This window comes from Beta vulgaris, chromosome 4, assembly GCF_026745355.1.
Source record: "Beta vulgaris subsp. vulgaris cultivar EL10 chromosome 4, EL10.2, whole genome shotgun sequence".
NCBI classification, from domain to species: Eukaryota; Viridiplantae; Streptophyta; class Magnoliopsida; order Caryophyllales; family Amaranthaceae; genus Beta; species Beta vulgaris.
Genome location: NC_079205.1, coordinates 61,400,068 through 61,426,749, shown reverse-complemented (window position 1 = coordinate 61,426,749; position 26,682 = coordinate 61,400,068). Strand labels below are relative to the sequence as shown.

Below are 26,682 nucleotides of genomic sequence, written 5' to 3'. Positions count from 1 at the left end.
TGTATCGCCGGTAAAACAACGGCAAAACTTAAGGCCAAATGCATGAATAAAGTCCAGCCAAGCCACAGCTGTTGCTGACATAACAATATATGACTATACGACTATATCGTGCTTGCTAAAATACTCCAATAACTTTTTATCAATATTGTACAAATTATGGAGCTTTTTTGTATCAATTGTATATGTAATTTTTTACATAAGATAAGAACTTATTACTGGTCCCCTTTAAAAAAGAAATATAATTAATAGAAGTTACCAGTTACAAGTTTACAACTGGTGCACTGCTTCAATTTATTTGGTGTCACACTCAACATTCATTTCTTATATTTAGATTTCAATTATTGTAGCATATATAAATTTTATTGAAAAATATAAAAGTTGTGATGATAAGAAAGAAGCTCTAAAATATTAACATTTTGATGATAACAGAGAAGCTCTTGATTTTCTTAGGCCTAAGTAATAATTACCAAAACATATATTTCCTCCGTTTCGTTTTAAATGCAACAAATAAATATTTTATATCTCATAAATAATACCCCTTTGTTGCATTTAAAACGAAACGGATGAAGTATATGAATCAATAAATGTTGATTGTTAGACAAATTGATACTCCATCCGTCCCAAAATATAGTCCTCATTTCCCGTTTTTCACAGTAATTTATGCAAGTAGGGATAGTAATTATTTTTTGTTTATTTAAATAAATGTTGTATGAGAAAAGATTATTTTAGGAGAGAGAATGGAGTATAATGGGTGAAAGAGCATTAATTGTAATATTTTAGTTGAATAAACAAAAGAAAAAAAAACAAAATTCAAGAAGCAAATAAATGATGGGACACGGTTTTTCTAGACAAATTACGGAAAAATGTGGAACTAAATATGGAAATGGAAACTATATTTTGGGACACCAAATATGAAAATGGGAACTATATTTTGGGACGAATGGAGTATAATGTTGACTAAATGGGTAGTAATTAGTGATTGGGCGAGGGCGACGCCATCTAAACATAGGCTTATGTGACAAAAAAAACATATTGACTAAAATACTTACTCGTTTACAATTTGGTTATCTAAACGCATGCGATCTACTAATATCTATGAGTTTCAAATCAATCAAGTTGGTTAACATACAAGCTGAACATTCCTCGATCCAGACCTAATAAGTAAAAGAAGAACTCAACCATAGTCTTGACATGCTTTAAAAAAGAATACATGTGCAAGCTTTTATAAATTATATACTAAAATGATTATGATATCTTTTAATTGATTTTTATGTTATGTGACCAAATTCACATACCAATATACCCTCCTAGAACTTGCTTTTGCCTGAAATTAGCAATTGAGCTAGAAACACTCGGTAATTGTCATGAAGTAAATACTTCCTCCGTTTAGAAATAGTTGCACCGTTTCTAACTTTCATGCATGTCGATGTATGATTTTAACTATTAATATCTTTAATTATCAATAACTACAAATTATAAAAAGTTTATATTAAAAAAATTTACATCGAGAAATCTAACAAGACCCCACAAGACTAAGTTTTTTTTCAAAAATATAAATCACCAAAGACAATCTAAGTGTCAGATGTGAATAATGCACAAAATAGAATTGGTGCAACTATTTTTAAACGGATGAAGTATTTGGTAATAAGCTAAGCAGTAGTAAGTAGTTAAGCACTGTTAGGCTGTTAAACTAACACTTCAAAATCCCCTCAAATAAACAACACTAGAATTTTTTGCACGCGATGCGTGCTTGAATTTTTTTCAAAACATAAACTCGATTTTCTTCGGCGTAAGAGTCAAAATTTGAACATTAGACATACGAAGTATAATTTTTTTAGTTGCAAAATTTGATTGGTTTAGTTTATGTACTTAAAGTAAATTATGCAATTTTATGATTTTAGTTGACTTGTGAGTGATTATTATAATTATATTTTTGATATTTTTGTTTGAAGCCCCCTTTGATTTGTAAGTGAATTTGTAATTTAGAATGGGAAGGAGGTAACATAGTCTCTTCATTCGGGGACACCATAGCTTCCCCCTTCCCTTATATAATAGAGATATGTTGTACTTTAATTCTTGAATGATATTTTACATAAACCTTTTTACCTTGATAATTAATTGCTATTATATAATAGAAAAAAATAGGTCCCAATATATGTAAAAGTTTCATTATATATAGAAAATACTATAAAAAAGTAAATAATTTTTTTCCTTGTCTAACTTCTAAATTCTGATTTCACTACAAATACACCTCTATTTTTTTTATCATGACCCACCATTAATTGTGAATGGTTCTTGAGAATAGTGATTTGTAAGTAAATTTTTGTAAATGTTTTTGTATGTATTGACGTTATAGGTTATTAGCTAGTTTTAGTTTGTATTTTAATTTTAAGTTTTAATAAAGTTCCCTGATTATTTGAGTGATTTGCGTGATTTTTATAACGTGATTTTCTCAATTGTATGGGTGATTTGTAAAGCTTCTTCTTTTAAGTGATTTGTGAGTGAGTGTTGTAAATTTATTTTCGGTAGTTTTCTTTGAGTGATAATTTTGATTTTGTAATTCCTTTTGTAATTTAGAAAGGAAAGGAGGGCAAAATAAGCGTTTCAAAAGAGGACACCATTGCTCCCCCCTTCCCTTATATAATAGAGATAAAGAGCTAACACTAAAAAAAGCTTAAGCTTCTTTCTCACATCATCTAACACTTCAAAAACTTTTCATAAAAACCCTTTTCACATGCATAATACTAGGAAATAAATAAAGAGGGAAGACCCTTATGAGATTTGCTTTATTCAAATTATGGGAGTCTCACTTAATACTAACAAAGAAAATGTGAAAAAAGGGAAAGCCTTGTGAGATTTGTCCTCTGTTATTTTTGCTTTCTTCACTTGAAAGAAAACCATAGAAAAGTTAGCGAAAGAATTAATTTTGTAAAAAGTAAAGAGTTCCCACAATTTTTTTGGCATTAACTTTACTTTACTATACCTATAACTAGGGATAGACAACTCACTCATAAGACGACCCGAGTTCGTCTTGAACTGGCAAAAAAAAAATCTGATGTGAAAAATCTGATTTGAACCCTTAAAGCCTAATAAAGGTGGAGCCTAAATATAGTCCGACAAATCTGAAACTAATGTCACCTTATCAAGACGTTTAAGATCTTGGCTATCTCGCATCAGAAGTTGAGAAGAACGAATTCTTTTTTATTAAAAGGTGGACACGTCAACGGGCTCAACCTAGTAGCAGTCTTTTAGGTAGGATTTCGATCCTGCACCAAAGATCGGATAGGGTCCAAAAAAGACAATATCTACTAGTGGGGAAAAACAATTCATGAAAATTACAAATTTCTTAATTGTAAATTTTGTTTTGATTGTGTCTAGCTAGCTGAGTTATAACTAAAAAAAAAACACACAAAAAAGGATACCAAGTTTGATCAATATAAGTAAGTTTTAATAAATGAAAGCTGGCTTGGCCATTAGAAGTCAAACCTAATTGGTCAAAAAAAATTTAATCAATTAAATTCAGTAACTACTTATAAATAAAAACAATTAAAAAGTAATAAAATTCATTTTTTATCATTAAAATATAATACTTATTTTATTTTAATTTTATAAAATGTTTTGATCAATAAAACTCGTACTTATAAGTTTTAATAAATGAAAGCTGGCTTGGCCATTAGAAGTCAAACCTAATTGGTCAAATTTGTTTTAATCAATTAAATTCAGTAACTACTTATAAATAAAAACAATTAAAAGTAATAAAATCCATTTTTTATCATTAAAATATAATACTTATTTTATTTTAATTTTATAAAATGTTTTGATCAATAAAACTCGTACTTAGTAAATATAGTTTTTTTATAAAAATATTTTCTCATTTACACTCTACACATTTTTCAATTCATATCTAAATTAGGGTTGTATATATGAGTATACAATTATATAAAAAGTAATTATTTTTTCCGCAAACGAATTACATGTGTATCATGTGACAACTGTTGATGATACTAGGGGAATAAATGATGCGAGTCGAGTTCGATTGTGAGCTAGCTCAACTTGTTAGCATTTATAGCCGAACTAACTCAAGTTGAGTTTTGATTGGGTCGAGTTTTGACCGAATAAATTGAGAGTAGCTTGCAAGTGTCTCATGTTAAAAACAACAATGAGATAGAAATTATGTTGAGTTTAACTACTTGTTACAGACAATTGGGTATTTGAGCTTCTCACGAGCTTTTGAGTCGAATATCTAGTTAGTTAACTCGACTCGCCAAAATCTTTATCAACTTCAAATAGCTAACGACTTGTCTCGTCTCATTTAGATCCCTAGACGGGCCATAGAATATACTAAAGTTGTTAAAATCGAGATTATAGTTTGAATCGTATGCGACCTTTAGAATCAAATCGTAAAATTGCAAGGTTCCACGAACACATATAATCAAAATATTGCACTCAATCTTCATTGAATGTGCTAAAATTATAAGTTAAAAAAACTAAAAATTGGGGGAAAAAATTATAATCTCGATTTTAATAATTTTAGAAAATACTCCCCCGTCCCACAATATAGTGCTTAGGGGTGTTCAAAAATATCCGATCCGAAAATCCCCCGACCCGATCTGAAATTTCGGATATATTAGTGCTTACTGTACTTCTCATTTTTCAAGGGAATTAAGGAAAATAAAAGGATTAGTATGATTTCTCAAAGACAATATTTAATAAGTGTTTATATGGTACTTTTGTCTTTGAACTAGCTCTTTATTTTATTTATTATTTTTTTGTTTTAAAAAAACAACGAATAGTTTTTGAAATGGTGTAAAATAATAAATAGGGGCATATATTTTGAAAGAAAAGTAAGGATATTTTAGAAAATTTGTATAAAATTGAGGATAATTTAGTTCAAAAAAATTAATAAAAAAAACAAGCACAAAATTTCCACCTTTTTAATGATCGTATTAATTTAGAATACCAAAAAACATGAACACTATATTATGGGACAGACGAAGTGCAATTTAGAGTATATTGGGATTTGGGAAAGAATTAGTTGCTCACCTTTTCAAAGATTACGAAGTACTAGGCAAAGTTGACCAACCATTAAAAGTACCACTACCATACATGATCCTCCTATCAATTGTCATTCTCTTCCCATAAACTCCAAAAAACTTCCATTTCACTTTCATCACTAAAAATTAGAATTTAAACCAAAACTCCAAAACCAAAAAAAACACATACATTCTCAAACTTTCCACACATCAATTCCCTTTCACTCCTTATTCTCTTTCTTATTGTCACCTCCGCGTTCATACACAACACAATATTAAAAAAAATCTCTGCTATATATATATAAAACACCATTTTTTCTTCTCTTCAATCTTCATTTTCTCAAAAATTCCTCTCTTTTCTCAAATTTTCTCATCGACCCATGTTTTAATTCACCATTTTCCAAAAAGGGTCAGTCCAAAAATCAAAAATTTCCTCCATTTTATATCCAAACTTACAAATTTTTAAAAATGCATAACCCAAACTTATGGGGTGGAAATTATGAAGTTCAAATTATAAACAAAGATGTTGAAGATGAAAGAAGTAGAGAAATGGAAAATTGGGATAGAGCAAGTTTATTATATCAAGAACAACTTCATCAAAATGGTCATAATAATAGTCATGAATTAGATCATGTACAACAAAGTTGGCTTTTAGCACCTCAAGAAAGTCGCAAAAACAGGAAGAATATGTATGTTGATTTAGGGTGCATTGTTGTGAAGAAGAAGTTCCTCAAATGGGTATTTTGGTCATTTCTTATTGCATTCATTTTGATAGCTATGCCTATTATTATTGCAAAGTCTTTGCCTAAGCATAAACATGGACCTCCTCCTCCTGATAATTACACTCTTGCCCTTCATAAGGCTCTTCTCTTCTTCAATGCCCAAAAATGTAAGTTCTTTTATTTTTTATTTTTACATGCATTAATTTTATTATGATTTTATTTTTTAGTATCATGTTTAATGTGAACATATTTGTAATTATGAGGTATATATGGTAATTAATCACGTTGACATAAGTATTATTCATAGTTACCATTTAGGTAGAGTATACTTTTTTGAAATTTGTCCTTTTTTAAAAAAAAATTTTTTTTACTTAGACCTGTTCTCCCCAGCTTATTATCATTTCAGTTCAGCTTTAGACAATATTTTTATTTTTACATATCACTATTCAGTTCAGTTCAGCGGTTTTATGTCGAAGAGAACATACCTGCCCTATTTAATATAATAACTTTAATGAATGGATATTATTTGTGAGATATAAAATATATTCATTTGTTGTTGTTATTATTATTATATTAGGGAAAAAATAATTAATTTTTTTTTTCTTGAGGTGAAGTTTGGTTTATATTGATTCAATGAATTTTGGTGTGTATGAGTTATGACAATTAAGACTGAACAATGATCCATAGAATCATAGGCCTGAGTTTAGTGTATCAGGGTGTAAGGCTTTTTAGTTGCTCAAAATTTCCTGGAAAAGGAAATTCTTTCTGAAAAGTCTTTTAGCTTCACTGAAAAGTCATTGAAATATTTCTATTAACTTTGGAATTCACCCATTATAAACTTTAGTTTTGAACAATTTGGCATCACAATTCACAACCAAAATTTTCAATTTTTTTTTGTTTTTGTGAGTTTTTGAAAGATTTATGACTTCAAGTCATATATATTTTTTTTTGTGTGGTGGTGTTGTCACACTTTGACTTGAAAGGTCGATAATAAATTATGGTTTTTAACAATGAATTTATATGTGATTATGTAAAAATGAAAGGATTACCCTAAACATTCGTCTATTTTTCTTAACAAGTTTTCCTTACTATCCAATACCACTTCTAAATTTACGAAGGAAAATTATCAATTGAGCATAGGCAAAATATTACCATAGGGATGAGACTTTCTTCACAAATTTACATATAAATTCATAGATACTGTAAATTATTATTGCCTATCAATTTTTCCTTTGATTGTAGTGAAATATTATTAGAAAGTGGTATTACAAATTCTATTGCAATAATCCACCTAATAACTTTGCTATTTTATTTTAGTAAACAAATATTATCATAATGGGATGAATCAATAGTGCTTACTATCAATATGGAACAAGACAAAAGATGTCTTGGCCTAGTGGTTAAGACTGAGGTGCTGTGAACGATATGTCATAAGTTCTAATCCCCCCTCGCTTTCTTTGTACTTTATATTGCTAATTTCGTGGCTTATATGGATAATAAAAATAGGGAACAAGAAAAGAGAGTAAGTAAATTCTAGTCTCATACACCAAAGTGGTCATATTTCATTGGTTTTTTTTATTAGTGAACTTAAAAGCAAAAATTATTTATGTTTTCAAAAAAAAAAAATCATTTTTATAGACTATTTAAATGTATAGCAAATTACTTTTTCTTGACAATCTCAAATGGTAATTCTTTTCATGAAACATAAAAGAAGTGTTTTCTTGATTATATAACCCTTATAAATAAATTAAACAATAAAATCAGCAAGTATCCCCTAATTTATGGTCAATTATCGAGAATCTATGAACATATATACCATGATATGTGCCTTTTAAAAAAAACAAGGATTTAATTTTCGTGCATAAAGATGGGCAACTTCTCATGCAACTTTTGACATTGGTTTTGTGGCCTATGGATTGAGTTGCGTAATTCCTTAGGTAAGTACACTTCGAACTCCGCGTGGGTCCCATAGGTTCCTAGGTTATGAGGATGTGATTAAGAATTAATTAGTGTTATGTTTTAACTTTTAAGGAAAAGTTTATGGATTAATTATGTTACTCCATTATCTTTTTCTTGTTGTTGCTTTGATGAGTGTGGCCGCAACTATGATTTTTGAGTTTGTCTTGTAAGAGATCGCCAACTTTAAATTAAAATTAGGCAATGGTGAGTCTAATATTAAAAAGAAAATTAGCTCAATAATGACTAGATTAATTTATTTTAGTGACTAGTTTAATCCATTTAATTACTAAGTCTATTTTTATATTAAAATTAGATTGTTTTTTTTAATAATTATTAATGATTTTTTTGGGTTGAATGCTAGGATGGAGTAGGATATTGTGGTGGTCATGTTTGATAGATTGACATAAATTAGGAAAAATTGACATCAATAAACAATAGTTTCAAATCTCCAAATATGTCCCATCTTTGTTTTAAATATGAACTTTGGATTTGTAATTTTAAAGTAGTCTTGTATGCTCTGTACTTTTTTTTTTTTTTTTGGTATAAATGAGCGATTAAGCACAATGATGTAGACGGAATTCGATCTCATTTGAATCGTATGATTTATACTTGTTAAACATGTAATTTTTTTTTAATTTTTTTTGAAATTTGTTACAATCATGCAAGACTCCTAATGAGATGTTAGGATATGTAATTGTAAGTCAAAGTCTTCTTTTATATCAATTGATCATTCTTACATAATTCAATTGATCTATTATTAAAATGTTTCACGGATGAAATTATTTTGTCGATTAAAACTGATTTTTATCGATAAAAACTATCTTTGTAAGTCGAATAGCTAGAATAATACCTTGAATCAAACTATATCAATGGATTATCCTCATAATTTCATATTCAATTTAGATTAATGTCTAATATTAGCATGGATCACCATTACAACTTTATTCATATGATAGACATCATGAATTTTGGTCATATTTAGTGTGTATGTTTTCTAGGGTAGGTACCATCCTTCTATCCGAAGATTTGACTACAACTAACTAGGGAATGTTCTTTAAGTTTAATTGTCATGATTAGGTGAGTCTTAATTAAGTAAACATTGCTTTAATTGAAGCATATGTATTTAACCACTAATCTTAGTTATCCTCTTTTTAGTTAATAGATTAATGCACGCCTTGCATGTGCAATGGTCAAAACTAACAAGGATGTTGCCCTATACGTGCAAAGTCACAAGCTAACATTTTTTTTTTCCTGTCGTCCATTTTTAATAATTTTAACCTCAAATTATTGGTCCATTATTTTTTCTAAGGGTGTTATTTTCATGAATCTTTTTATGTGATACACGTTTATTTAACAAAATACGTAGAAATTATGTTACTTGATACGTACAATTTCTTATCGAGAATTATGTGGGAGCCCAGTGGTTGGAGCTCTCAATCTCATGGTCGGGAGTTCGATTCTCATCAACCCCATATTTGGGGTGTTTGTGTGGATTTATGCTTCTGGGTATAAATCACGGCCTCTCTTAATTTTTACTTAAATGAAGTCAGATTTATTAATGGTTAAAAATTTGTATTAGCAAGTGTGTCGAGCGAACTATATCAACTACTTTGAAAACTACTTTGAAATAGAGGAAGTACGTATATGTTTACTGTTTAGGCCATATATTTTTTTTTTCAATTGATCAAATTCTGATGTGCATACATGATTTTGCAGCGGGGAAATTGCCCAAGAAAAATGGGATAGCATGGAGAGGAAATTCAGGATTAAAAGATGGATCAAAGTTAAGTGATGTTAAAGGAGGTTTAGTTGGGGGATATTATGATTCAGGAGAAAATACAAAGTTTCATTTTCCTATGGCATATGCAATGACAATGCTAAGTTGGAGTGTAATTGAATATCCTCACAAGTATGAAGCCATTAATGAGTATGATCATGTTCGCGAGCTTATCAAATGGGGTACTGATTACTTGCTCTTAACCTTCAATAGCTCGGCGAATCTAATCGATCATGTTCATAGTCAGGTAATTTAATTTGATATATCATGTAATACTTCTTTTTCTGAGCCTAAGAACATTGATTGGGTTCATGAGGTCGCGAGATTAACAATTACGTTTTAAGTATAACACTCTTGACTTTAACTTACTCTAGCGTAAGACTTTGAACATATATATCTTTAATTACGCTCCAATGAAATTTATAAAAATATTTTGAATGTAATAATTGAGATGGATTTAATAAGATCACACGAGTACACGACCATGTATTAGTGAGAATATGTGGTCAAAGTTTTCTAATATTGATTTTATAAGTCGAGTTCCTAGGTAACGCCTTATTTTTTGTGAGGGCTTGTGTCTTTTGTAAAATGATTCAACCCTAAAGAAAACTAGAATATACTCAATAAACACAAAAAATCTTGGAAAACAAATTTAATTTGCTCAAAGTCAACTTGTTAAGAGTTGAGACGAGAAATTTTAAGATGATGCATGGTAGTTGGTTCAATAATTGCCTATAATAATTTTTTTTAGATAAAAAACCTTAGTTGTTTTTTCTATTGTTATCTTTTCTTTTGATGTGTTGACTTTAAGGAATATGTTGGCTTTATTTTTTGTAAGTTAGCTGTTTTTCAATGCCTAATTAAATGTAATGTTCCTGTATTTATAAATATTGCCAAAGTATGAAAACAAAACCTTTCTCTTATACTCCCTCCGTTTCATTTTAATCTACACACTTATACTTTTCACGCATGTCAATATCTACACACTTATACTTTTCACGCATGTCAATACAAAACTTTGAGAACATATATCTTTAGTTTTGTATTTGTAAAAATTATAAAAAATACATATTAATAAAATACATGTTATGATGAATCTAACAAGATCATCCGCGTATAAATCACAAATGATGGTCAAAGTGAAATTTGTGAATAGTGTAAAATATCAAAGTGTAACAATTGAAATGAAACGGAGGGAGTAAATCCTAGATATGATTTTTCTATCTACTTAGGAGGTAAAGCCAACAGTACAGAACTGCCTGGTTGAGCATGAATGAAATTGCTTGCCACTTTAATGTGTCTACTTTTGGGCCTAATCTGAGTGACATACATATAGGTTGGTGGTGCACAAAATGGATCCACTGTTCCAAGTGATATGACATGTTGGGAAAGGCCAGAGAAAATGGACTATGAACGGCCCGTGCAAACTAGCTTTGCAGGTGCCGATCTAGGCGGAGAAATGGCTGCGGCCTTAGCAGCAGCCTCTATAGTCTTCCGCGACAATAGGGCTTACGCGAAGAAGCTCATCAAAGGGGCAGAAACAGTATTTCGCTTTGCTAGAGATGAGGGCAAAAGAGCCCCTTATAGCAGGGGGAACCTATATATTAGCCCTTACTACAACTCCACAGGGTATTATGATGAGTACATGTGGGGTGCTACTTGGTTGTATTATGCTACCGGGAATTCTACCTATGGTTCGTTGGCTACGAATCCCGGGATTCCTAAGAATGCAAGGGCGTTTAGGATGAACACGAACACGAGCTACTTGAGCTGGGACAATAAGTTGCCTGCTTCAATGTTGTTGTTGACAAGGTTTAGGATGTTTTTGAATCCTGGGTACCCTTATGAGCAGACTTTGATGCAATACCATAATGTGACACAGCTTAATATGTGTTCATACATGAAGCAATTCCATGTTTACAACTGGACTCAAGGTACGTACTTGTGTACACCCCCTTCTTCCTATTTTGTTGGTCTTTTGGGCCTATTTGACAAGAATAAGGGTGCGCACTCTTCACTTCAAATAAATAAGTTTCAATTTGAATCACGTCTAATCCAGTCCAATCAAGCATGAGTATAAGATGAACTCAAGGCTCATCCGGTCTTATAATTTGAGTTCAAGTGAAGAGTATGCACTCTAATTGTTAGATGTTATAACAGGTTTATATCTTAAGTTTTAGGGCTGTTAACGATTACCCAAAAATAGCCTGATGTGTACTGTGTTAGTATATATAAAAACAAGTAATGCAATGAACATGCTCTCTACATCTCAAGAGAGACGAAGATGGTGGGGTCCACTCAAACCCGAAATAACAAAATTACCTATCTCTCTTGTTTGGTAGAGAACAGTTTGGTGAATAGCGGAACTTGTTAATTACAGTAATTAAAGTAAGACTATAATTTGCAGGAGGATTGATAGAGCTGAACAATGGAGGCCCAAAGCCATTGCAGTACGTAGCAAATGCTGCATTTTTGGCTAATCTTTTTGCAGATTACATGGACTCTACTGGTGTTCCTGGATGGTATTGTGGCCCTTATTTTCTTCGTCAATCCGATCTTCGAAGATTTGCTACATCTCAGGTTATTACCCATAAAAAGAACTCAACAAATCATCATTTTTTTCTTACAATGTTGCATCGCTTAAGTATAAACTATGGTTGCTTGTTCTTCTTTGGCACAGGTTGACTATATCTTGGGCAAGAACCCATTACATATGAGCTATGTGGTAGGCTTTGGAAACAAGTACCCGAAACACGTACATCACAGGGCTGCATCAATACCCCACAAAAACGGTGTGAAATACTCTTGTAAAGGAGGATACAAGTGGAGGGATAGCAAAAAGCCTAACCCAAACACAATTGTTGGGGCAATGGTAGGGGGGCCGGATCGCTTTGATCGGTTCAAAGATAACCGAAAACTAGACCGCTACACGGAGCCTACATTGGCTGGAAATGCTGGTCTAGTGGCGGCTCTTATCTCATTGACTACCACTGCGGGTTCTGGAGTGGACCGGAACTATATATTTTCGGGTGTTCCCCCACTTTATACCCCGGCTCCACCACCCCCAGCACCATGGAGGCCTTGAGAGAATGGAAAGATTGAAATGGATTTTGTATATGAAGGGGTGGTGAATTTGATTCAATTCATAATTTTGATTGATTTTTCAGCTAGGATTTAACCATCTTAGAAAGGTTCATTGTTTATATGCACAGGGATCGATAAATTTTGGAAATTTTATGGAGCCTCAATTATTTTGTTATTGGTTGCTTTGCACGCCCATTTATCGCTTTGATTAGTGGCTTATGGACATTAAACAATCTCAATGTTTGCTCTTGTAAGTTGTAACACTTGTAACAATAGGAAGGTAAGACTTAGGACTTGAGTGTGTTACTTCAGAGATTCTAAAGTATTTGTAAACTCCAGAATTTCTTCTAGATATAACAATTTGAAGTATATTAGAGTGTGTAATTACCATCTTTGATTAGAACTTTTGATATATATTGCCATCAATATATCATTGTTCTTAAAAAGAAAGGCATATTATTGAAGCTAATTTCTTCAAAAAATCACCATCAAAAGTAGGGTGAAGTAAGAATATCTTGGTAAAATGACATAGAAGAACAAAGAGTATCAAAGTTGAAAGGTTTTTTTGTTAAACAAAAGGAAGAATATTGGTTTATACAACATTGAAATTTTTTGAGTTAGGTTCAATTTGTCTTGATCTAAAAAGTTTGTGTTCGCTCTAGGAAAAAAAATCTGTCAATAATATCCTTTCTTTGGTTCCTTAGTTTAGAAAAACATGAAGGAAAAGACAAATGGAGACGATAATTAAAGGAGGGGGAAACGGGGAGGAGAAAAGTAGGAAAATGTGACACATAAACTAATTTTAATCCAAAAAATGAATTAACCTTTAACTAATCAAAGAAGAGAAAATAGGTATACTAATTTTTTTGTCATGAGATTTTCCTATCCATGAAATCTCGCAAATAGGTTCATGCACTGGTGCACTCTCCTCTAAATTATATTGTTTTACCAATTTTTTGTCGAATTGCTATGACTCACAATCCAGAAAAATAAAAGTTAGACAACCAGGTCACACGTTTTTATTTCCGAGCAAAAATAATAGTAGATATATAGCTATATTAACTAGAAAATATTCCACCATGTTTGCACAAACTAGCCAAGTTGTAAGATTCTTAAAGATTTCAAGTAATCAAACATAGCAACATGGAACAGGTTGGAGAGAACATTCATCAAATCAGATTGCCCATACTTCAAATCTTGAGATTTACTTTACACACTATTATTATAATAATCCAACTATAGTCTATAAAGTTGTTAATGTTCTATTAATTCAGTCTAATACTGCAAAACAACCAAAGTACACTGATTTCTCTCAACTTAAATGATCATTATAGTTCCTAAAAGAGATTAAATCTGTTAATCTCAGCCAAAGAAGGAACAAAATCTCATCATCTTTATCAATTTCTCATCATAAGTGCAGTTCATAGGAAGAAAAAGTAGATGGAGTTGGGCTTGGGCTCCAGATCCTTTAAATGGGCCATTTGGTTTATGATTTTGGTAATTTGGATCCAATCAACAAGGTCCAAATCTACTAATTCAGCCCAAAACATACCCACGCATAACTTTGACCATTATAGTACTGCTCTCCATAAAGCATTGTTGTTCTTCAATGCCCAGAAATGTAAGTCCAACTAACACTCATTGAATACAGTGTAACATACAAATAGTATAGTACTATAGTCTATACTTGGTTTTATAGTAAACTAAATCTATCCTATAATTTTTTAATAAAATTTTTGTATGTAATTTCTTTCTTAATTTAATGTTCCTTGTGTCTACTTTACAAAATTTGCATGAAATTAAGGATAATTTAGTAATTTCAACTTTTACGTTTATTTTTCATGTTCGTGCATTTAGTAGCTAAGTAAATTAACAAGAACTAAATATATGAAAAAATTGCAAAATTGCCATTTATTTACGATACCAAATCATTTTCATGCATTATTTAAACGATTCACCTTAACTTTAGAGGAACGGAGCAAAGATTTCGGGATAGAGGGAGTACTTCATATGTAATATGTAATGTTCATGTGCATGATGAGATATGGAACAAAAGAAAATGAGTACTTTATTCTAATGGATTGTGATTGTTTTTTTTTTGTAGCTGGGAAACTGCCCAAGAACAATGAAATTCCATGGAGAGGAAACTCAGGGCTACTTGATGGATCACAATTGAAAGATGTAAAGGGAGGTTTAGTAGGTGGATACTATGATTCTGGAGAAAATACTAAGTTTCACTTCCCCTTGGCCTTCTCTATGACAATGTTAAGTTGGAGCATGATTGAATACCCTCACAAATATCGTGCAATTAACGAGTATAACCACACCCGCGAACTCATCAAATGGGGAACTGATTACTTGCTCTTGACATTCGACTCCAATGCCTCAAAGATCAACAAAATCTATAGCCAGGTAGATTTTTCACGTGAATTTCCCTTTATCTAAACTTGTTATTAGATCTTATCTAAACTTATCTTAGTTGAGAATCGATCATATTTACATCTTATTAGAAATATTTCATTATATAAACAACTTGTTAGCCCTTGTTCGAACCAACTTACTTTTTGAGGTCATTGAAAATAACAAGGCCTTATGTTCTTATCCTCCTAACAGATCTTCATATATAGTAGTATTACTAGCATTTAACTGTAACAATAATATCAACAACTTGCAACTCTCTTGCAGAATTCTGAATATCTATATCTTATTACAAGAGAGTATACGCAATGAGTGAGGCTAAATCCCACATGGGGGAAAGACAAAAATGCCCTTATTCCAAATTGGTTGGACCATAGGTGCGATGATTTACTTCATGAGCGAGGTTTTTGGTTCAAGTCCAGGATGGCCTAGCTACGTCATATGTGAACAAAAAACCTAATTTATTAAGGGCTTTATGTCATTTCCCCTATGTTATGTACCTAACTGTTAGGCAACACGACTTTTATCATTAAAAAAAGACAAGATATGTTTTACTCGTATAAATTTGTGTATGAAATTAAATTTTTAAAAGCTTACCGGATTAAAAGTACAAATATTCAATCTAACACTATTTTGTGATTAAAAAGGTTGGTGGTGCCTATGAAAATTCAAATCTACCAGATGATATTAGCTGTTGGCAGAGGCCAGAAGACATGGATTATCCAAGGCCAGTACAAACAGCATATGCAGGGCCAGAATTAGCAGGGGAAATGGCAGCAGCTTTGGCATCAGCCTCTATTGTATACAATGACAACCCTGCATACTCCAAGAAACTGATCAAGGGTGCTGAAGCTCTCTTTACCTTTGCTAGGGATCCTAGTAAAAGAAGACCCTACAGCCGCGGGAACCCTTGGATCGAGCCATACTACAACTCGACTGGGTACTTCGACGAGTATTTATGGAGTGCAACATGGTTGTATTTTGCTACCGGAAATCTTAAATATCTCAAGTTAGCAACTAATCCCGGAATAACTAAGAATGCTATGACTTCGAAATGGACTAAGAAGACAAGTATCTTGAGTTGGGATAATAAGGTTCCTTCATCTTTGATGTTGTTAACAAGGATTAGAATGTTTCATGCTCCTGGCTACCCATATGAACAGGCATTGGCAGAGCATCATAAGCTTATTGCTCTTTCTATGTGTTCTTATCTCAAACCGTTCCATCTTTTTAGCTGGAGTAAAGGTAAGAAATTCGTTCTTTTTAGAGATTAGTTAAATAACAAACATTTTGTTAGCAAACAAGATAGAGAAAATGAGACGAGCTCATGCAAGTGGAATTACCTAAATGTCCTCTATCTTGTTTGCTAACGAGCAACTTGTCATTTAAATATTACCTACCCAACCCTTATTGGAACTTACTTTTATGTTGTATGTTAACTAATCTTGACTAAACTTAGTAGATCTTATCAAAACTTATATCCCCTAAAAAGTTTTTTAAGTTAAAAAAGAACAAAGCTGAAACCGTTTCTTCCCTCGATGTTTTTTGTTCCATTAACAAACTGGTTGAGGATTGCAGGAGGATTGATACAGCTTAATGATGGAGGGCCACAATCTCTACAGTATGTAGCAAATGCTGCATTTTTAGCAAATCTATTTGCTGATTACCTGAATGCCAGTGACACTTCTGGATGGTTTTGCGGCCCTAATTTCTTCAGCATTGCTACTCTCCGGAATTTTGCTTCATCTCAGGTTTATTTCTCATTTCACGTGTTACACATTGAGTATGGCTAAACAATAAACAATTTGTTTCGTAATAAAAAGTTTAGCGTTTACTTTTTTTTTTTCACATTTTCGTATGCTCTATGAACAATTATTTGATAATCTGCCATTCTGCCTTTGCTTACCAAACTGACTGCAAATTGTTATATGCTGACACAGATAGAATACATTTTGGGCAAAAACCCCCTAAAGCTAAGCTATGTGGTGGGGTATGGTGAGAAGTTTCCGAATCATGTCCATCATCGAGCAGCTTCGATCCCATCAGACGGTCTAAAGTACTCATGCAAAGGTGGATACAAGTGGAAGGATAGCACAAAACCCAATCCCAATACAATTGAAGGAGCCATGGTTGGAGGACCTGATCAATTTGATCACTTTCATGATGATCGTAGTGATCGTGGCTCTTCAGGACCAACATTAGCGGCTAATGCTGGGCTTGTGGCAGCACTTGTTTCACTGACTGGTAGTGGTGGTTATGGTGTGGATAAGAACTTCCTCTTTTCAAACCTCTCACCACCATAATTAACAAACTAACCTTAGCTTCTGATTTGTAATGACAGAGGTGTTTTGAGACCAAAACAACAGTAATTATGGTTCTAAGATAACATTAACCGTCTTGTATATCAGAATCACCAACATAATATAATTGGAATAGTAACATCAATGTTTAAAATTTCTGGTGAACTGAACAATAATGTATATTTTGATGGATAGATTATGCACAAGATAAACTATACTTATTTATTTGAGTGTACTTTCCCTATACTTAATGACTATGAGTTCTTAGTTTCATCATTGAGTATAGCATGAACCTGGGTCTTCAGGAGCAATCCTACCAGGGCCAGCCAATGGAGCAGCTGCCACTCCTCTTTGATTTAGCAGACACCTGAAATGTGCTAACCTTCTAGTTACTTGTCTTGGGTTCCTCGCTAGCTTGTCAGACGACGTCCATAATCGCTCTACAAAAAAAATGAGAGAAAAAGAAATAAGTTTGCTAATTGAAAGACCACTTAAAATGGTTCAACAACAATTTCTGCTGTGTTATAAATATAACGATACTGTATTATCTGAACTTATTTTTCAGTATCTAACTTGTTCTAATTGTGAATTGATCTTGGGTAAGCTTTGTGTGAACTTGTTGATAATTGCTGAACTTCTTTTCTTCCTGAAATCTCCTTTTTTAAGATGAAAAGAAAACCAGCCATATATCGCCAAGTAATTTCCATGAACATCTTTTTATTGTATTTTTCGGATAATCCTGAGCTTACAAGTTACAATTTGTGCCTCAGGTGTAACTTTGTAAGCTCAAGCACAGCCTGGTGCAGTGAGTGCAGAGTATGAAATCCTTACATGAAGTACTCGTTGAATATAGTTAGGAATTAGGATTACCTGCAGCTGCAGCAGCACGCGGCCATATGGTTTGTTCAATATCAGATGCATCAATGTGCTCGCCCCACATGCAAACTTCACCTCCTATCACTGATTTTTGCTGCTTCGGATTTGAGATATTAGTTAACGGTTCATTCATATAGAATTCATCCCAGGTGATGTCTAAATGGTCCAAGTACCACTTGTCCTGGTTGCTTACAATGCACCTTAACCCAGCCGCAGTGACCTTCTCAGCAACACCGCCCCCTAGCCTATCACGACGAACAAAAAATGAAGAGAGAATGAGAGTGTGTTACTAAAAAAACAGAAGCATAAGAGTTGAAGGTTTAAGAAGCTTACCAATTGTGGATCACTGTCTTTCGGTCCAGTTTATCACCAAAATTATTGAAGGTTTCCTCCCTGTTACAGATTTTACATGCTCAAAATAGTAAGCTACTTTGAGTGAAGGACTGATGAATCAGATAGGAATATACTACCCCTATCCTTAAATAATAAGCCATGTTTATATTTTGGGTCGTTCTGAAAAACACAAGTCATTCTAGATATAGTGAGTTGTAACTAAAACTTTCTCATAGCATACTTAATGATACTATTACTAACAGTTCTAGCAAAATTCTACCTTTTGTGGTGATATCTGATATGGTGAAGATTTAATAGAAAAGAATGAAAAGAAAGAGCAAAAGTTATGGTATGTTTCCTAAAAAAATAACATCAGATCAAACGTGGCCTATTATTTAGGAACTGCAGGAGTATATTACAATAGGCGAACATATTACCAGTTAATAATCTCATATCCGTGGGATAACGCAATTTTCTGTGCTCTCAGAACAAAGTATTGGTAAGCTTGAGAACTAACCATTCTGCGAGACTGCAACCTGCGGGAATCATCACACTACATAAGCTAAATGTTCAATAGTTAGAAAAGTGAACTATTCCATTTCTGATCATATTCCATTTGGCCGTTTCAAGACAGCAAGATCATATTCCATTATCTAAGCTTCTAATGTTAATAAGCAATATGTTATTTTCAGAGGATAATATTGCAAAGTTCATCAGTACTAGTAGATGTAGTTTTTCAAATTAAAAACACAAAATGTAGAATCCTAATCAAGATATGCATAATTTCTGATAGAAAAAAAGCCTGAAACAGTACCATCTATCCACACGATGAGTTGACTGCCAGCAACCTGAGAGATGACAAACATACATTCTTGAGGTTACATTTACGGTTTAACACATACATCACACATCAAAGCACATTTTAGACTCCGAAGAAAGTTTAATTGACGATTATTTGGGTAAAACAAAAACCAATTTGACAGTTCAAAAGCCGGGAAAGAAAGGTTAACGAAGTGTAAATCCATATGATTCTGCATTTACGATGGGAACAGATTAGACTGCCTGCTACTGGTGGCTGATTGCATGAGGGGAAAAGTTGGTATAGAGCAAATAAGTGATTTTCACTTTGTTAAAACAAAATAGCCATACAAGAAGGTCAACTGCTTATATTCAGATAATTGTTACATAAATAATTAAAGAAGCAATCAAGTACTAAGTACTAAACAAACAACAATTACACTCCAAGGCAGGTTCAGATGAACAAATGAGAGCAATGAACAATTATCTTGCACTTCTTAAGTATCAAGCTGATACTATTACACCGTATAATGAGTATTATGAATATAATGATAAGACAATACCTAAAAATAATCACTCAAGCAACACAACTCACCTGTATCGACTTCATCACCTCCTAAATGGACAAATTTATATTTGAAGACCTTGCTAAAATCTGTCAAAATCACAGGCAATGTCCATTGTTTGAGTTATTCAGATAAGCCATCATAATTCACAAGTGAGAATTAAAACAGTGGGCCTCACATTACCTGAAAGAATCCCCTCTATGACTTGGAAGGTGAATTCATTGCTCACATCAAGTGGCTCCTTACAACTGGCTGATGGCCACAGCGAAGGATAACCAACACCCCTGAACAAGCGTGGTAAGCATCATAAGTGGGATGAACAGACTGCCCAAAAGAATTTTTTTGCAATCCAAATAGAAAAGCCCTTGTTTGGGGGAGTATCCTCAAAATAAGAATAAGAAAGGTGCATTCTGCAGTGTGAAGTGGGAGAGAAGGGATGTCGTAGTTGGGTTTTTGAATAAGACGAGCTTTGAATGGAAAATGTTTTCCTGTAAAAGTGGATTCCCATGTTCCTTTGTTCGGTTTGTAAAGGGTGAAATATATATTACTTATGGGTGGAAAATACTTCTCCCAAAGATGGAAAACATTTTCCTTTCCAGAAGAAGAAATACCGCAGGTTCCTCTCTATTGCTTACCTTCCTGTTTCTCTTCCCCCTCCATTTTCATCTTTTTTTCTCTCAAATTTTTCTTGTGAGGACCCAAGCAAAGGAAAATTGATATGAAATTGTATCTTCCCTTGGAATTTTTTTTTCATGGAAGATCATTTTCCATTGAAGATGTTTTCCTTCAACTTACTACACATTGTTATATATATATATTAGATGAAATCATTAGGCCTCGTAAGTCTTTATTTGAGCAACAACAACCCCTTATCCAACCATAGAGAAGTTCACTGTCACCAGCATACATTTTCTTGTTTTTCTTTTTCTTAATCCGATTCAAATTAACCAAATACGAAAAAGGTAAATGCTGTATCACAGGACTGAAACAGGGCTATTAGCCAGTTATCTTGAAGCGCACAGCGAAAGCCAACTATAAAGAAAAGGAAGGGCGTAACTAAAGAGTCGTTGCATGTTTCTTATAAACACAGACCACAATAACCATGAAAGTAGAGACAAGAAGTAGTTCTTGCAAGTTGCACCCATGGCAATCTGAGATCCTTGCAACTGTCATCTGAGAAGTAAGGCAGGCGTTCTACTAAACCGTGAAGATGACACCAAGTTAGCCATGGAAAATGATTCAGCGCTCCATGTTTGACGGATGTTAAAAAAGGTTGAAACACAAGAGGAAGGTGATACACATACAAGAGTATATTCACATTCTTTTTTGTTTCTTAGCATATTACAGCATTACAAGCTACTAACAGAGCCAGTACACAAGCTATAAAGCCTACAGAATGTATCAGCTTGAAGAAGATTCTACCCAAACAATAGTGATAAATTGATAATATTAAAGAGAGATATCCAAGCCTTCCTGAATTGCAGACTCTTATAGTAAAATGAAACGTTAAACAAGAGATACGGATATAGAGACTTTACCATGACCCAGCATGTCCAGGAACATCAAGTTCAGCAAGTACATTAACTCCCCGTCTTTGAGCATATCTGTAATTTACAAGGACTGCTTAATCAGATGATCCTAGAAATACACTGACATGAAAGTTTAGGCACAAACATAACTTGCCTCACAATTTCGGCAGCCTCAGCCATTGTATATCGTTCTGTTGCAGAATATGCACCATCCCAAAGCTTTGGATATGAAGGAATTTCAAGGGGAAAAGATTGTGAATCTACAATGTGCCAATGCAGCACATTCTGCACCAATACCAACATATTATTAAGGTCATAACTAGTACCAGACTTGATAATCTAAATGAAAATCCCCAAGTATGCACTAGAGACATAGTAATTTAGCTTTCACATGGAGCAGCTCAGATGAAATATGCACTATAGTCAAGTATCCGGCATATTTCTCACTAATACTATGCTAAAGCAAACTCAATTTATATCTAACATCCTTAACTTGTACGTAGTCACATTCTAAAAGTCATCAACCATCCTTCCATCAATTGAATTGGTACTGTTGCAAATCAAGATACCCCCAATCCAAGCTGACAAAGAAGGCCCTCTTTATTACAGTCTAATATCTCAATAGGACAGGAAAACTACAGCATTTTAAAAAACTATACCATGTTCCCACCAACTGCACAATACATAAGATTGCCACTGGAAACATTGGTGCGTAAAGAGCCAAAGAGCTCCGAAGCTAGAAGCACTATGAAGTATGAACACCAATCCTACTATTCAGCAGTGCAGTTCTTACCAACTTTGCATATGCCATTGAATCGATAACTTTCTTTATCACGGACAAAGGTAGATAGTGGCGCGATGTATCTGCAGCACATCCCAAACATTAGAGCAAAACCATGCATTTAGAAAAATATAAATGAGGACCCAAATCCTGATTGAATAAGCAAGTGAATGATAGACAAATGATCCCTAAAACTTAATACAGCAGGATATAGGTCATCTTAGAAGTTCCTTGATGATTGTGCATGTCCTAATTATGGAAGTCCAAGAATGAAGAAGGGGTAAAATAAATGAATGAATACGAGCCAGAAATAAGCAAAACACCACCATTACATAATAATGTCAGCTCACCTATAAGCAGTCCACGGTAAGGGAATCTAGGTTGATCAAATACTGTCCATGGAACCATATTAATTTCGATTAGCCTAGTTTTGAAGTTATACCCACAGAGCTGGCTCAATGTCTGCAATGTGACATGTCAAATGTACAATTGAAAGTTGTTAGCTCATACGCTTAGTCACTTAGACAAGTTGTCAACTTCAGCGCAAGTCAAAGAAGCATATAACCTGTAGCCCATGTAATGCACCATATACTGAGTTTGCCTGCAATCAACAAGAGAGCTTCCAGTTATTTCAGTGCAAAAAGGTTAACAGAAGTTTTGTTAGTAAAATTGTTCCAAAAGTATTCAAATGCTTAGTTACAGCACATCACAACAAACCGACTTGTTCTAAGAGAAAATCGACCCACTTGTTCTAAGAGAAAATTGCAGCTCCTTGATGCAGAAAACATCTAAATAATTGAACATAAAGCTAGAAGGTTTTAATGATGGAATTGGTAAAATGTTAGCATAATTCTCTCACCTCAATGTGCGCATAAACAGGCTTCCCTGCAGCAGGAACTGTTAAGTTGTATGATTCATCAACCTCATAATACAACTGCAAAACTAACAAAAAGGTTATAGTGACAAGCTTTTCCATAAAACAAGCTAGCACCATCCAAGAATACAACAAAACTATCAGATAAATGCTTATAAAGAATTCAACCCTTTAGTACAATAAAATGCAGCAATTATACGATTGTGCAATCCTTCAGATAAAGCTGATATGAGAAAGGATGCAACAGCTATATGATCTGAATATGAAAATTCAAATCAACAATTCATTTTGAAAAACTATGTTCAAGACTGGAAGAACAGATAGGATCCCAATCTTGCACAGACAGATACATCAATGGTTTTATCTTTACCTCGAAAGACAACAAATATTTTACTGGTTCAATTGTTCAAAATATTTAAAACATATCTCAAAACAAAACAAAACAACATTTTCTAAGATATGGGAAGAATGTTTCAAACCTTCAAGGACATTTCCTAGTCAAGAATGAACTCACTTATTATAACTTATAATTAGTAAACACGATAGCAAGAAAAACACTTCCCATTCTGCAATACTGTGTGCTTACTTGATTAAAAACAACTCGTCTCCCATTCTTTTAAAACATTGTATTAAAAACAACTATTTCCCTCCCCCATTCTTTCAAAACATTGTACTCAGATTATCATTGTTAAGTCCAGCTTTATAAGTATCTTGTCTAAAGACCACATAATCACCATAAACCATCCAAGCATTCTTGTACAAGTAGTAGTATACAAACAAATTTTACTTAAATGTATCATAATATAAGCTATAACTAACCAAGGTAACATAATAAGACATCCAATAATCTCCACTATAAAGCATATATCTAGGTAAAGTAATAAGAAAACCATATGTACATGTTCATACAAAAATCAAAAGAAACTCATACCTCATCACTAGTTGAATGAATGACCACATTGATTCCTTTGAGGAAAGCCGATTGCTCGAACCGCGAAAAATTAGCATCAATGACATGATCCAAGGTGACAATACCCTTAAATCTCATAAACCCATCTTTTAAAATCCCTAACCCATCACCATACTTACTTCCATGAGTAGTTAACTCAAAATCATTACTCAAATAAAGCATCTTATTCCCATTACTAAAATATTTTGGCATTGGCCATATATTCACTTGTTCTTGATGAACATGACCACCAACAACAGACACCATAACAGCTTCAATCAACAACACAACACAGATGGGCACCAATATCTTCTCCATTTTCATAACAACAAAATGGGTAAATGAAATAAACCAATTTATGTAAATTTGTCCTCACAAATTACAACAATAACTATAATCCCATAAAAAGCATAGCTTTAGGTTAAAAATGTATGTATTGCTCTAGTCTAAAAATTCTAGAGCACAAGAACAAAAACAGACAATTATCATAAATAAATGAAGGTGAAACAAAACAAAATAAAACCTGGGTTGTTTTCTTCAGATTTTATTCTAAAAATGGAATCTTTGGAGATGGGCAATAAAAATCTTAAGAGATAAAGAGATGATTTTTTAGCATTTTGGCTGATTGTGAAGTTGGGAATTTTCTGATTTGAGTGGGAAACAGAGAACAATGGGGTTAGATTTATTTTAGGGTCATTATAATGTTATGAATTTATGATCTTGTGACATTTTTTTTATCAATTATGGCAGCATTAACGATAATGGTATTGGTGGGTAGGTGACTAGATGTATCTCACTTTTTGCCTGTCTTGGAATCCTGATTTATACCTTTTTGGAGGATTGATGGACATTTTTATTGGGCAATTAATGGTAGAGAAATGCCCGCCATTTCTCAGCTAATTTTATGTTGTTTCAACTATCTTTCTCTAATTGTCATGGAAAGATAATGTAGATGTGGAGTTGATGGTTCTAATTTATATCATTGAAGTGGGTAATTTTATAATGAGATCTTTTGATGGGTTGAAAAGTGGATGAATTTAACTAGAGTGATTTATTGACGGAAGGATCAGTTCAGTTTAATCTGTTTCGTCCTAAGCTTGGATCATAATTTAAAGGAAAAAAAAATAGGATAGGCGGGTATACCTTTAAATCATGCGGTTAAACATTTACTAGTAGGTTAAGCGTTGTTTCGTATTAGTTTGTAATTCTTATGTGCTTATTTTTTAAAATAAATAAGAACGTATCGAATTCTCATTATTTTCCTGACACCCATCTTACAAATTATCGCTTTTCTCAATACTTAAATTATTATACTTCATTTCACCTTATCGTTTTCATGTTATTATATATTATGAAATTATTGTTGTATGTCGTTTTTTTTTAAACAACAAAATCGAGATATATTACTTAGGAACGTTGATGGTAAAGTGATTTAATTTTTTTAAAAGAATCTTTTAGGCATATTAACCCATTAGCAGGTCTGGCCTGTTAGCCATGGCGGGTATGGATAACAGGTTAAATCCATAAAAGTGTTCTTTTCTAGACTGGGCCGGTTGGGAAAATTTTGACCCGACTCATATCCAACCAAGCCAACAAATTATCATATCTTGATTTAGCATGTCATATTAGAAGGTAGATTAGGTCGTACATTATATATTGTACTTTTAATCAAAAACGTCATGGTAATTAAGATTTACATATGTATGTTTTCAAATTTTTACTTTTTAAAAACGATTTATCATGTGAAAAAAATAGGCTTATTTGCATATTTGGTACAGTGATTTATTGAAACAATTGTCATAAATAAGTCAACCTTAGAATGTTAGTTGAAAATAAGTCAATATTTTAACTATTAAACAAGTTATGACCGCTTATAACATGAAAAATAGGTGAAATGAAACATGTATTCAATAATCAATGATTCTTAGAACCATCTTCTATAAAATAAAATTGATAATTATCATCATATAAGACCACCACTGTAAATATTCAAAATTAAATAAAAATCATCACCATCGTTAACAAAAATATAAAAAAACAATTACCTAACATTGAGCCTTAAGCAAACTAGAAATAACTTGTTCCGATCGTGAAAGAGGATCGAAAGATATGACGACCTATGTCGTCGTAAGGAAAAAAGATCTTGAATAACATAAAATCAATCCAATCAAGATCATAAAATCTAGAGAAAAAAACTAAAAAATATTTGTATCAAACTAGACGAAAAAAATGTTTAAATGGTTTGAGAATTAATCTTCGAGATAGTAAATCAGTGGAAGGCATGATTAATCGATGATGATAGATAAATTAATTGAAATTCTTCGTTAGTTGAAGAACATTGTAATGAAAATGAGAGGAGAGAGGGAAACGTCGAGGAAAAATGTGAGTTTTTTTTTAAAGGGATGAGTAGTGAGTGTTTTTTTAGGTGGTTTTGGATGGGGTTTGGTGGTGTGTGGTGGTTTAGATGGGGTTTGGTGGTAGTGTGGTAGTATCAGCTGGGGTTTGGTGGTGGTGAGATGGTCTCAGATGTGGTTTAGTGGTGGTGGTGTGGTTTCGGGTGAGGTTTGGTGGTAAAGGTGGCAGTTTTGGTGTACTTGTGGCGGTTCTAAAGGTGGTGGTGGTCGAAAGGGAACGAGAAAAAATTAAACAGTCATTCAATTTACGGAACATTTTAGGTTACTCC

The 26,682-nt window shown here is 32.9% G+C and overlaps 3 protein-coding genes across 3 annotated transcripts; 2 read left to right on the top strand and 1 right to left on the bottom strand.

Annotated features, from left to right (window-relative positions):
• Nucleotides 1-5,118: 5,118 nt before the first annotated feature.
• On the top strand, nucleotides 5,119-12,824 carry LOC104890159 (endoglucanase 12). Its single transcript, XM_010675544.4, has 5 exons — nucleotides 5,119-5,922; nucleotides 9,431-9,738; nucleotides 10,828-11,425; nucleotides 11,899-12,071; nucleotides 12,172-12,824. Exons 1-5 carry the CDS (start codon nucleotides 5,502-5,504, stop codon nucleotides 12,574-12,576), a joined length of 1,905 nt encoding a protein of 634 aa, XP_010673846.1. The 5' UTR covers nucleotides 5,119-5,501; the 3' UTR covers nucleotides 12,577-12,824.
• Nucleotides 12,825-13,873: 1,049 nt separating this feature from the next.
• Nucleotides 13,874-17,296, top strand: LOC104890161 (endoglucanase 12). Its single transcript, XM_010675546.3, has 5 exons — nucleotides 13,874-14,196; nucleotides 14,680-14,987; nucleotides 15,641-16,238; nucleotides 16,572-16,744; nucleotides 16,934-17,296. The coding sequence occupies exons 1-5, from the start codon at nucleotides 14,016-14,018 to the stop codon at nucleotides 17,294-17,296; spliced, it is 1,623 nt and encodes a 540-aa protein (XP_010673848.1). The 5' UTR covers nucleotides 13,874-14,015.
• Nucleotides 17,297-17,368: 72 nt separating this feature from the next.
• On the bottom strand, nucleotides 17,369-24,907 carry LOC104890160 (beta-hexosaminidase 3). The gene is made up of 14 exons (XM_010675545.4): nucleotides 23,982-24,907; nucleotides 23,036-23,110; nucleotides 22,742-22,777; nucleotides 22,527-22,638; nucleotides 22,189-22,259; nucleotides 21,550-21,680; nucleotides 21,405-21,470; nucleotides 20,050-20,150; nucleotides 19,896-19,955; nucleotides 19,317-19,350; nucleotides 18,940-19,038; nucleotides 18,503-18,562; nucleotides 18,164-18,414; nucleotides 17,369-17,733 (listed from the first exon to the last, which is right to left on the bottom strand). The coding sequence occupies exons 1-14, from the start codon at nucleotides 24,321-24,323 to the stop codon at nucleotides 17,567-17,569; spliced, it is 1,605 nt and encodes a 534-aa protein (XP_010673847.1). The 5' UTR covers nucleotides 24,324-24,907; the 3' UTR covers nucleotides 17,369-17,566.
• Between the last annotated feature and the right edge of the window lie 1,775 nt (nucleotides 24,908-26,682).

What these genes read in the sequence shown, in the direction of transcription:
- LOC104890161 (XM_010675546.3), top strand. Translation starts at nt 14,016, where the DNA reads ATGGAGTTGGGCTTGGGCTCCAGATCCTTTAAATGGGCCATTTGGTTT. An exon ending in TCAACAAAATCTATAGCCAG is followed by an intron (nt 14,988 to 15,640) that starts GTAGATTTTTCA and finishes GTGATTAAAAAG; the next exon opens with GTTGGTGGTGCCTATGAAAA. An exon ending in GGAATTTTGCTTCATCTCAG is followed by an intron (nt 16,745 to 16,933) that starts GTTTATTTCTCA and finishes ATGCTGACACAG; the next exon opens with ATAGAATACATTTTGGGCAA.
- LOC104890159 (XM_010675544.4), top strand. Translation starts at nt 5,502, where the DNA reads ATGCATAACCCAAACTTATGGGGTGGAAATTATGAAGTTCAAATTATA. An exon ending in TCGATCATGTTCATAGTCAG is followed by an intron (nt 9,739 to 10,827) that starts GTAATTTAATTT and finishes ACATACATATAG; the next exon opens with GTTGGTGGTGCACAAAATGG. An exon ending in TGTTTACAACTGGACTCAAG is followed by an intron (nt 11,426 to 11,898) that starts GTACGTACTTGT and finishes TATAATTTGCAG; the next exon opens with GAGGATTGATAGAGCTGAAC.
- LOC104890160 (XM_010675545.4), bottom strand. Translation starts at nt 24,323, where the DNA reads ATGAAAATGGAGAAGATATTGGTGCCCATCTGTGTTGTGTTGTTGATT. An exon ending in CTGTTTATGCGCACATTGAG is followed by an intron (nt 22,778 to 23,035) that starts GTGAGAGAATTA and finishes TGTTGATTGCAG; the next exon opens with GCAAACTCAGTATATGGTGC. An exon ending in ACTCATCGTGTGGATAGATG is followed by an intron (nt 19,039 to 19,316) that starts GTACTGTTTCAG and finishes TGATTCCCGCAG; the next exon opens with GTTGCAGTCTCGCAGAATGG.